This window comes from Phalacrocorax aristotelis, chromosome 14 (assembly GCF_949628215.1).
Source record: "Phalacrocorax aristotelis chromosome 14, bGulAri2.1, whole genome shotgun sequence".
In the NCBI taxonomy this organism is placed as follows: domain Eukaryota; kingdom Metazoa; phylum Chordata; class Aves; order Suliformes; family Phalacrocoracidae; genus Phalacrocorax; species Phalacrocorax aristotelis.
The window spans coordinates 3,587,527-3,599,810 of NC_134289.1; the positions used below are offsets into that span (position 1 = coordinate 3,587,527).

The 12,284-nt window shown below is 43.1% G+C and overlaps 1 protein-coding gene across 5 annotated transcripts in view; it reads left to right on the top strand.

The window, feature by feature from the left end:
• The window catches only part of MICU1 (mitochondrial calcium uptake 1), a 110,790-nt gene that overhangs the window by 30,582 nt on the left and 67,924 nt on the right, over positions 1 to 12,284 (top strand). For all 5 annotated transcript variants that reach the window (XM_075109378.1, XM_075109381.1, XM_075109377.1 and 2 more), the window contains one exon: positions 4,250 to 4,412. In XM_075109378.1, coding sequence (XP_074965479.1) covers positions 4,250 to 4,412 — 163 coding nt within the window. The remainder of the gene's footprint in view (positions 1 to 4,249; positions 4,413 to 12,284) is intronic.

Here is a 12,284-nt window from a genome sequence, read left to right on the forward strand (position 1 = left end):
AGAGTTTGCATACAGCATTAGGACTGCTTTATCAAGATCCACTTGCAGTGTTTGCTGGGTCCTGCAGGTATGCTGCCTTAGGAGTGTTGTGCTAAGACTTCATTTTAGTGTGCGTTAGAGTAGGAAACCCAAAGAAAATTAATCCTAACTAATTTAGCCTGCTAAGATGTGTGCAGTGGAGCCGGACTGCCAGAGTTCCTGTTCTGCTGTGTTGTCAGGGAGGTTCTGGTAATGCTCTGGAAGTGAATTGAGATGTTAATTTAGTGCCTTATTTTCATGTCTGCACAGGATTTAATTTTTTTTCCTTTTAAGCTGAGGCTTAGCATAGACATTGTCTCAACAGCAGCTTTGCTCTTGTAGAGCAATAGAGACTTCTTGATCATTTTTCTCCTCCAGTACCTGCTCTGTTAACAAGTGCCAAAAAGGGGCTCTTCCCTTTTGGTCACATAGTATCCTTCTGGAGGCTGTGATTACATGAGGCTGCAGTTCTGGGGGCAGGATGAGAGTTTTTGGCTGGTGTCCGCTACATCAAGGACTGGTGCGTACTGGGGGAAGGAGCTGCCTGGGTGCATGCTGTGCCAGGAAGGGATTTTGGAGTATTTCGTAGGTGAGAGGTCATGGGAGGAGAGACTTGTCTGGGGTGATTTTATGTCTATATTGCTCAGAACCAAACCCTCACAGATGGCGGTGTGTGCACCCAAATACATACACGTGTGATCTTTGTCTCTGCGTTTGTATAGAGAGATCAGGGCACCCAGATAAACACTTCGTGTTTAGCACCCAGTCCTGAATAAGTGAGTTGTTCCTGTTTGAAAGGTACCTTCTTGATCTGGCTTCCATGTTCAAGCCAGTCTTCAAGTTTAGAGGTATGGTTTGTTAACATATTTGTGAAGTTTTGCCAGCCGATAAAATCATGTTAGCAAAAATGAGGTAATTGTGAGTTCAGCTGCGGGCAAAAGGGAAGAAGTGTTGCTGCTGACTTCTCATAGGGAAGTTTGAGGGAGAAGAGTAATTTTGCTTGTGATGAAAACAGCCTGTGAGATACTAAACAAGAGTTTAGGTTCTATTTTTTTGGTCTAGATTGAGCGTTATTCAAGACTGATGTTCCTCATGATTTTTCAGGAATGTATTTGTCCTGAAAATTATGCAGTTTTTGTATGTCATGGCTGATTGCGGGAACTCAAGAGGTTGCAAATAATTAAAACTAACAGTAGTTTTCCATGAAACCTTGAGTATATATTAATGTTCTCTTATGGATCTGAAACTCAAATCGCTTAACAGCTAACACCCACGCCTTATACTGCAGTGGGCTTAGAGGTGCTGCTTTGAGCTTTCATGGAGATCATAGGTCAGCTTAGCTCTCTTCATCCAGGCACGGCAATCTGTGTCAGAAGATGGCCATTACAAATCCTTAACTTCCCATTTTGCTGCTCTGAGACCTAATGGAAAAAGACTTGTCAGCTCTCCACCTGCTGCACCTTTAGGCCCTATCTTTGCAAGGGTGTTCCGCTGCTTTTAGTGGAGTACGGGAAGCACGAAGCCACTTCTGTGTTTCTCATGAAACCATGGACTGCATGGGGGCAAACCTCTGGGTTTGCAGGTCAGTGCAGGGTGGTTGTGCTGCACGCTGAGCCACAAGACCTCTTTTTAGCCTGTGTCGTTATTAGGCTTTTGTGAGCCACACCATATCGCTTTGGGAGCCATACATAGCTTTTGAGCAACAGAGACTGACCCTCCCTGCTCTACAGCAGCGTATTCAAAATTGTGCGCTCATGAGTGTCTGGCAGTCACCTGAGGAAGCTTTTAATTTTGCTGCGTGCATGGATAGAAGACAGGATGGCAAATGATCTAGGAAAGGGCCACATAGTACACAGATGGTTTGCTTCTGTTGTGAGTGATGATTGTGGTCAAGCATGGATCTGAATGGGGTGTTGGAAAAGTGCTGTGCTCAAAGGTGAAGAAAAATGTAGGCTGCTTAACATCAATAAAGTGGGGCCCTTGAGGATCACCCTGAGTTTGGGATAAGAAAAAGTTGGCAGTGAGGTTGCTGGAGGACTCTCAGTAAAGATGTCAGGCAAGGAACAGCAGCAATGCCCATGCTCCAGAAATGAGGAAAAAAATGCAACAGGCCCATCAGTAGCATCTTAGTAAGAACTTAAAACAGATAAGGAAGGTCCATTGCAGATGTGAAGTCAAATGGGATGCAGTGTGGTTGTGCTGTCAGATATGTCAAGACTTAGGTCTCTGGTGCAGCAGCGGAGTTGTTGAATAAAAGAGGTGCAACTTACCTAGCTGGGCTGAAGGAAATCATTTGGTGGTGCCTTGCAAGAAATTATTCCACCAGCTTGGGAAATCAGGGGTAATATGAAGTCTTGGGCAGACAAGTGTTTTAGTGAGGAAGCAAGCTGTGTTGAAAGGGTGTCATGGATGGAGGGAGCTGTTGGTTGTGGTCTGCGGTGTCTGCTCTTGGCTCCAGTTCTGGGCTTGACACTGTAGCTGGTTTTAGTTGTTTTGCTTGAAGGTAGAAGTACTTAACTATGTTTTTTGGCTGATCAAGTTGAGTGGGGTGTTACTCATAATGAGACCAGGTCACGCTACAGGAAGGAGTGAGATATGGACCTGCCATCGCGAGTCAGAAGATCACTTTGGCATAACAAGTTACCGCCTGCCGGGTGGGAGCTATAGATGCAGACACGTGCAGCATGTTGTCATTTACTGCAGTTTGGCTGATAGACGGCGACTTGTAACTTTGCAATAAAACAATTGCTTTTGATCCAGTGCCCCTATCTTAGGAGGACCTTTTGGACTGAAGCAATAAAAACAGGTGAAGTTTGATTCTAGGTGCAAAGGCTGCTTACAACAGGGAGTAGTTGCAAAAGTTCTCTTCTATGGAGGTGGTTACAGGAAAGATGGAGCTGGTTGTATTGGTTGGTGCAAGGACATTTCTGTGTTGCTGATGGGCTTGATTACAAAAAAAGTTAAGGTGATGTGAAGAAGAATAGGGAGAATGCTTTAGATAATGTCAAGGCTGTATCAGTGGGACCTTCTGCTGTGTGTTGCTTGTCCTCAGGTCACATTTGCCAGAGAGCTGAGCTGGAACAAGCGTAGAGGAGAGAGGCTCTGCTTTCCCCAGCTACTTTACCCAAGCCTGGGTTGGAAGATTAAAAGCCTTTGGCTTGTTTTATCCTAGAAATATGAAAAATTAGAGAAGGTGTTTTCTTTCTGATAAACATCAGGGTGGAGAAGTTGTTTGAGTTAAAGAACAAGGCTGAAACAGGACTGAAGCCATAAATGATCTACAGATGCCTTGGCAGTACCCTTGATCTTGCCTGTTCTCTTCTAGCAGATGGCTGGCTGTTTGGGCTTTTTTTTTGTTTCCTGTGGCTCTTGGCCAGAAGTTCTGAAGGTTTCAAGTACATTATGGACTATTAAACATGGTGTGTAATGCAGGAGTAAAAAGCTGAACTAAGAAGGAGAGTTTTATGCTCTAATACATAATGAGGCGTAGGTGCCTTTTTCCTCCCTTGTGGCCTTATGTTGTGATTTTTGTTTATAAAAGCTTTCCGTTCTCTTTGATTAATTCTATCCGAGTGTTGGGGAAAAAAGTTAGAGGTACAAAACAACTGCTTCTGGCAGAGGTAACAAGTGGCAGATTGGTGGGGAGAAGAGGACTGAGTATAGAATGTTTCTGCAGAATTTTGCCTATGTGATAGAAAAGAGGAAAAAATGAGGTCGGGTGACTGAGCAACCAGCTGCAGCTCCAAGTAATTTTTTCCAAGACTCAGCTTGAAAGTCATTGGACAGTCCCAGCTGTCCAAGACTTTTCTTTTACTTCATTTATTAATCGTAAATCAGACCCTTCAGCACTGTGGTTAAAATGTTGAGCTGCTTTAGATTCACAGATGCGATACTAGTGCTTCTTTATGTCTGTGTTTAAAAGTGCCTTCAGGGATTTTGTTAATTTGTTTTTTTCTTTGCTGTCATGAAGAGTCAAAACTTATTGATAGTAAAGACTTAGTGTTTGTTTTTAATTCTGGGACATCAGGAGTTGATACTTCATATTTTCCTGGTAGTCAAAAGGCTGGGGATAGGAAGAATTTTGACCCTTTCAGCCTTATTTCATTCAAGTGTTGTGTTGCTGCACACAACTTGGTTGTCATGGGACAAAACCTTCAGAGGATGAAGGTGCTAGTATCGGTGTTGGGGGAGGAACCGTGCACACCTAATGCTGCTTAAATTTCATTTCCAGGTGATGGAATATGAGAACAGGATCAGAGCCTACTCCACACCGGACAAAATCTTCAGATACTTTGCCACTTTGAAAGTCATAAACGAGCACGGTGAATCGGAGGTTTTTATGACACCGCAGGATTTTGTGAGATCGATAACGCCTAATGAAAAACAACCAGAAAGTAAGTAATGTGTGTGTAGTATTTGGAGAAACTAATACAGCGAAGGGGAATAAACTCTACAGTCTCTGCTTGCCTGATCTTTACATTTTCCATCAACCAGTTATGTTGTCGGGTGTTGTCTGTCTCATATTGTTGAGAGGTGTGGCACAAAAGGGGGGTTGCTGTCTGATTAGGGTGCTGCCACAGGCAAAAAAAAAGTGGCGTTCTCACCCCACATGGCGATGTGCAGAAGGGTAACAGAGATCAACGAATGCGGGAACGGGGCAGAAAGCTGCCAGCGCAGCCGTGCGGGAGCCACGCTCGTCTCTCCAGCAGAGCCTGCGGCGTGTCTTTGCCAGCTTGAACCCGGCTGAGTGGCAGCAGCATGCTGGTGCCGAATAACGGTGATCAGCCAGCTTCGGAAGTGTTGGTTGCGGTATCCTTCTTGGGAGCTTTGAACATGGGATTGCTAGGGCTAGAACACACCTCCTGAAGCTGTCTATTCCATCTCCAAAACTAACCTAATCCCTGCCATGTTGCCTGAAGTGCTATTGCAGCATAGTAGATCTCGTCGGTGTGTACCGTTGATGAGCAGATGAGATGACTTTCTTGTGTATTTACTAGTGAAAGATTACCTTCAGCTGAAACACTTTTAAGAGCGGTTCGTAAACCTTCAAAAGGAGGATGCATTGACAAGGAAAACCTTAGCAATAAAGGGGTTCAGGCAGCCTTGTGTGCCTGGCTGAGCTTTAATGCTGCTGGTCGGGGTGGGACTCGCCTCTGCCAGCTTCAAATTCCTGCGGACTGCAGGGAAGCAAGTCAGCTCTGGTACTGATGGGGTTTGGCAGGCAACAGGTGGGAGAGCAGACACTGATTTTTCTTGTCTGGAAATCTGTGTCCTGAGCATTTGGTAGGAGGTTGGTTTTTGTGGGGTGGCAGGAGGAATTTAACTGCCTTCTGTTTTGGAGGAGATTTGTGTTTTGGGTGAGATGTGGGTAATCAGGTTTCTTGGTCTCCCACAGTGTATCTCAAAGAATTAAAGAGGCTTTTGTCAAATTAAAACTCTCCTTTTGTCTGTGGGGATTAATAAAGAACCTGAGCCACCAAATGTTAACTTTTTGAGAGTGGGGTTTATGTACAAACTTTGAAACTGTTTTGATGCATTATGTGACAGCTGCTAAATAAATACCATGTACACTTGTGCTTAGAAAACAACAATATGAACTGTGTACAGAAGGGAAGGAAAAATATTCCTGGTGTTAGTGTTAAAAGCACGTTGGTGAATTGATATTTAGGTTTTCATCAAGTCCTGAAAATGGCTGTAGTTTTCAGTGAATTATATGGTTCGATCCTCAGTGGAGAAGTAGTTCGATCAATAAACAGAAGATAATGTTCATTATCTGAAATTGTGTGTTACCTTCTTATCTATCTAAAGCTCCTTGAATTGGTAATTTGGAGAGCAGTAGCACCTGGTTGAGCGTGAGTCTTCCCATTCAAGTAATTTTTTTTTTTTTGGCCAGCTTAAAAATGGAAACCATACTATGTTTAATTTCAACACATTTGATTCTCTTTTACTTCTTCCATGCAATATAGGTGCTTGGTGCATTTTAAAGTGTGCCCAGAAAATAGGTGGAAGAGTACTCAGAAAATACCTACTTTGGAGACAAGCGGAGGTGACTAATGGGAAATAATTTGTCAGTCTTAGCCACTAACTTTCCACTGTAACTATTATTGTCCTGGCTAGGTGAGTGGCTTAAGTGGCCCCTTGAAGCCTGTCATGCCTTTAAGTGCCTGGAATTACCAGTTAGTGACACAAAGCAGCCTGTAAGGGAACTGCCTTAGTGATACCTACAGGTGCTCTTGGAAAGTAGAATGAAGTGGAAATTGAGCTTTGGCTGTCCATCTGCAGGCAAAGCAGGAGTGTGGGTGTCCTACATCTTGTCGATTTGAAAATCTGTCTTGAGGACTGTTACCCTCATGGACTTGCTTGTAGACAAAGCTGCTGCTAGGATGGTTGTTCCTTTTGAGTGCTGTACAGCATGACAATCACCATAAATGTTTTTTTTATACATAATAAACAGTAGAAGAGTAAAACACTCAGTACTACAGTGAAGTCAAACCAGCCATAACCTTGTTCCTTGTTTAAGAGCTGGTAGTAAAAAATAAATTAAAAAAAAGATAGGTGTGACTTTAAAACCAGAAGTTAAAGACAAAGACTGCTACCTGCTGGCAGGTTTATTTCTGTACTTTACATCTGTTCGGTGCTTCTGACTCATAGGATAATCTAGATTATAGATAAGTAGGGAAATGCCAGGGCTGCTTTGTCCCTTAGTCACGACTTGGGTGTGCCCTCCAACAGGGCTGGAGCATCCTGCCTGCATCTCAGGGAGTTCTTCCTTCGGGCTGCGACGATGTAGCCCCGAGTGCTCCTTGGACGTCCCCTTTGGCTAGTGATGTAGCTCACTGTAATCATACTAGCTAGGTAGGTTACTGCTTGAACTGAATTATGGGTTGCTTTCTACAGTCCCACTGACCCTAAGGTTTTCCATGAGTGGTATTTGTTGATAGGTTTGTGTGGTGAAGCGATTGCCTTCTGGTCTTGTGAATTAATGTAGTTCTACATAAGCAGTCCAAGATGCGAGCAGGGCAGGGGATGCTCTGAATGCTCAAGATTGTCATTTCAGTAAGTATCTTCTTTTAATGTGTCTGCTATTTTATGGAGAGAAAATACACGGAATATAAGTGATATGTAGTAATGAGGTATCTAAATCCCTCTTGTATTTGTTTTTAAACTCCTGATCTGCTGTGAGGTATCGTACGCCTGATTCATTTTTATGGATTACACAGGGGAAAGTTTGAGTTATTGTCAACAAAGCATCAACTGAATTCTGGATCGCATTTTGGGGAAAATGAATGCCAATTCATTAGCTCCTGTAGTCTCTTAATAGTTCAGTAAAACTTTCTGCTGTAGCCTTCCCAAGCAGGCAAGCTGTGCTTAAGGTGTGACACACTCTTGCTGAGCTTGGAAGCGTCTGTCAGAATAAACCAAAGAATGGCACTAATCTTTAAAAAAAAAAAAAAAAAAAAAAAAAAATTCTTTACATGCTCTCTGGAAAGTCAAACTGCCAACAGAAGCGTGGGCAGTGATATCTGCTCCCTGCAGTCCTGTGTTGTTTTTCCCTCCCACCTCCTCTGGTACCCAAGAGGTAGCTCATTTCCAAGGCTGGATGAGCAGGGTTGGTTGCTTTGTACTTGGTGCTTGTTTGGTACCCCAGCCCCAAACCAGCTGAAAATACCGCCTCTCAGTCTCCAGTGGGAAGGGTAAGGGTTTGCAAAAAAATGCATTTTAGATGTTGCAGCTCTTCAAAGGCAGTGTGGGCTTTTGCTGAAAAAGATGCATGAAGCCGTGACACTTCATAGGAGCCATAACCATGCCTGATACTTGCAGGTTGTTGCTGCCACATTCTCTGTAGTCTCATGTAGCTGTTGGCCTGCATGAATGTTTCCAAGTGCTTGGACCTGCTTGGTGGTGGCCTGCCAAGCCGTCCCTTTGCTAGCCTCTGAGCTCCCTCCATTTCCCCCAGTTCTTGTTTCCTCTCTGCATAGATTGTTTTCTTGGGGGAAGCGAGTACTTTGGGGCATCCTGGACTAAATAGGAGCTGTGGCATACTAAGCCAGTACCCAGGGTTTTTTGGGCCTTTGTAGTAAGGATTAAAAGAAGTAAAAAAAGGAAAAGGCTTTGTATGTCATTGCAGCAGGCTGTAATGGAGAGAGATTATACCCAAAGCAGTCTTGCTCTTCAATTCCAGTTTTAACCTTCCTGGTTAACCACAACTCCTGTTGGATGAAAGACCCCTTTCAAGATCCACCATGCTCAGCCAAAAGCAGCAGCTGTGTACCTGCAGGGTCTGTGTGCAGGACCGTGTCGGAGGAGAGGAGCTGTGAAAGATGGAGCCGGTGTCTGGTGACTTGATCAGACGATACAGCTTGATTCTCAGCTTTTAAATGTCAGGATTTTAAGTCTGGACTTCATGAGCAGCTGAGCACCAGCTGGGTTTGGGAGTGTTGCCATGTTTCAGTGATCATTTGTTATTTTGAGTTAAGTTTGTAAAATATGGATCTGATCTTCTGTAGGACCAACAGTCATAAGCTGTGACAAGCACTTGCCTGGTCTGGTGGGGAGGGAGAGAACTCCCTAGGCTTGTACAGACCCCTACACTTGCACAAAGTGTTCAACTGGCATATTTAATACCCAGAAGGAAACTAGAGATGCTGAACTTGCCTTCTGGTTTTTGATGGAGACTTATTTCTATGTTCTCCTCCAAATACATGTGCTGGAGAAGCCTTCAGGGAGAGGGTGTGTCTAAGAAGGGGAGGTAACTCGGTGGTTATCTTCCAGAACCAGGAGGGTGAATAGAAGTGGTTTTTTTTTCTGTGAAAATGTCATTCCTAAGCCAGGATCATCTTTAAGCCTGTCATGGCTGATATGAGACCCCAGGAACCCCTAGCCAAGGATGAGCAAGCGACAGATGCATTTACATGCATGCTTATGTGATAGTCTTCAGAAGAAACAAATAATTAGGGTTTCCGGTATAGACGATGGGTTGGTATGGCTGATCTGCACATCTCGTAGAGACTGACTTGCCTGTTGGAGGAGCGGGAGATAGATGAGAGCAAAGTAGTTCCTTGGACAAAATAATTCTGGAATTCAACGCCAACCTGAAAGTGGTGCCCCCTGGGAAATCTCAGGCAGCTCACTGTTTGCTTGCAGATTACATCTTAAATTCAAGGGAAAATACTCATACAAAAATCAGAAGCTGGGTTACAGCTCTGGAGGGGAAAACTTGGTCCAGCATTTTCTCCTCCCATAATGTAGCATGTTGCATGCGTGCTTAGCAGGCTCTTCTTCTGCCTTAGTAATTAGCCCTTCTGCTCATCTACTGGCAAGAAAAAGAGTCCATGTTATATATCAAGCAACAGGAAGGGAAAAGCATATGATGAATAAATGTTACCCAAATAATGTGAAAAATCTGACAAGAATATAAAGACTGGAAGGAGTTGAAAAGACCTTTCTATCACTGGGAAACTGTTGGCATCCCAGAGGGAATAATTATTTTTTCTAATTCATCCCAACTGTGTTCTTGGCATAATATAATTGTTCTTCTGGAAGCTCATTTATTAAATATTTTTTTAAAACTGCAATCTATAATCTGCTGCCCATGGCTTTTTTTTTTTAAACAGATAACATGAAGAGTTTAGTAATTGCTTAGATATTTATTAAGCATGGTAATTAGCTAGCTTTGAGTGAATCCGTGGCACGTATGTTTTTGTTAATCAATAGAAATACAATAAGCATTTGATTTCAGATTTGATTATAGCTGAACAAGACTAACAGCAGGTTATTCTGTGGGTTTTTTCTTTACATAAATAATTCCTTCTCCATTAAAACATCCTCCCCAGCCCAGAAAGAGAAAAGTAAATACAGACAATATGGTTCTCCTGTTGAACACCCTCTTTTCCCCATTGTGGCAGGCAGTGAGTGTAAGTCATTTTGATTTATTTTGAAACATTTTTATTTTCAGGGTGCTGTGAAAGTACCATCACATGAATGAGTGGGGGCCTTTATTCTTAGTATTGGTGAGTAAGTGGTGTTAGTCTAATCTGAAATAATACCTGCAGTGATCCTCTTGCTTAGCTACTCCACAGCAATGTTGCTGTTTCTTTCGGTCCCCTGGCGGTACTTTTAGGTGGTATCAGAATTTGTAGGAATAGTACATAGTGGTACTTAAAGATTACAAGGAAGCTGGCGACGGCGAGCAAAGTTGGAAATGGTTGCAGGTCACTGTTGGTGCCGCTGAAGGTGAGCGGCTGGTGCAGGACCCTTGGCTGGGTGAGCAAATGGGGCTTAAAATGCAGAGGAGTAGTGAAAGGTGAGGTGTCGTGCAGTGTTTTGTGCAAATAAAAGGCATATTCTGGGGCAGATCATGATGCAAGCTCAGGGTTTGTTCAAGCAGAAGCAAGCACCGAAGCCCAGCTGCTCTGGGTGGTCACTATGCACTCTGGAGTAGCTGTGGTACACGTCGCACTGCCTTTGGTTCTGGGGGGGCTTTGTGAAGCAGCCAGGTATCCTCCTGAAACAATTTCTGGATTTCGTTGCCATCTCTCTTGAAGGAAATCTTTTAATCCACTTCTGGGAGAATGATATTTCAGCCCCTGCTTTTCAATGAAAGGTGGAAAAGCTCTTTTTTATTGTGAAACGTGCCCAATTAACTTGTGTTCCTGCAGCTCGTCAGCAATAGCTCAGCCAGGGAATATTTGTTTTATGAGTGTATCGCTTACGGACAGCCTGTGGTAGCTTTAACTTAGCATGCTGCCTTTTGAATAACAGAGATGTAATAACTAACAGTCTTTCCTTTCCTTTCCTCATTCAGATGTGATTGTCCTCATTCGTGCACTGTTTTCATTAAATCTCCAGCCTACGCAAACGCTGAATTCCTATTGTAACATCTTGGAGGAGAAGCCTTTTGGGTTTTTTTTTATGTAAAGAAAGAACGAGACGGGCATCAGGCAACAGTCCCTCTTTTTTCTTGGTTTCCTTTTGTCAACTTTTAGGATTAAAGACTTGTGGAAAAACATGTAGCTAAGTCCATAAAAAGGAAATAAATTGTATTGGAAAAAAGGAAAATGTATCAAGTAAAACTGTATTCCCTGAGCATATAAATGCCCTTTTTGAGGTTTTGAATTGGCTTATTCTGTCGGGAGCTATGGTAAGGGGGATTTTGTAGAGGCACTTAAACGTGCAGCTTAGTTAATGCCGCAGAGAGTGGATATCACTGTGCATGGCTGGGAGAAAGGGTGAGCATAAAACACTGATGTGAACCAATATGCTTGTGCTCGTAATACATAACACTGTCTTCCAGCGCGTGCTGATACAGTGACATGAAAAAAGGCAGCAGCTGAAGTGACAGGTTTTTGTGCTACATTTTCATATAAATGTCTCTCCTCGATCTCTGAGACATGCATAAACCAAGGTTATATATTTGCTTCTCATCAGATGTGGTTGTGTTGAAGGAGGCCGATGTGATATAGGTAATGATAACTACATTTCTGTAACAGCTACGGACCTGTAAGCAGTTTCTTCAGGGAATAATGAAATGCTCGGAGCTCTTAAGCTCGAGGATAGACCTGGCAGCTTCTACACCTGGCATGAGGGTTTGGCTGCAGTTACAGAAAACCTATGTGTATGTCAGAGTCCATGGCTCTGTCCCACACAGGAATGGTCTCAGGTGACCCAGGTGTTTGGTTTTCTGGTGACTTTTTGTTACATGCCATAGTAATTGAGGAAACACATGGAAACAACCATCTCTCTGCTTAGGTGAATGGGGCTGGACCAAACCCCAGTCCGGAGGCAAACTACCCTGTATTTAAAAGTCCTGACTTCACCAGTGTGTTTTTCTATCATTGACTCAACCTCTATTGCAATCTATTGCTGTTAACTCTTGTGCTTTTTAGTCCCCTTCAGTCATACCCCACTTCACCTCCCCTTTTCCCCACTTCATATTACACCTGTGGAGAGCATAAAGTTTATATTATTAGCTTTTTCCTGGTACTGGTATTCTGCCTTTTTAGGTGTCATTTGATTGTCTTTAATAACTTTTCTGTATGGACATAGTTTCATGTATATAATTATTATAGATTTTAGAAATAAATATTCTATTTTGTAAACATATGTAAAAGAAAACAGTTGTTAGTTCGTCTTTGTTTGCTCTCTGTCGGCATGAGCATCCATTCACTTCGGGTCGTCTTTGAAACCTGTTTGCTTTCCCAGTAGCAGTGCCTAGTTGGGGTGGGGGGTGCCATTAGGACAAACTTTCACTTGCTATTTTTAACCTG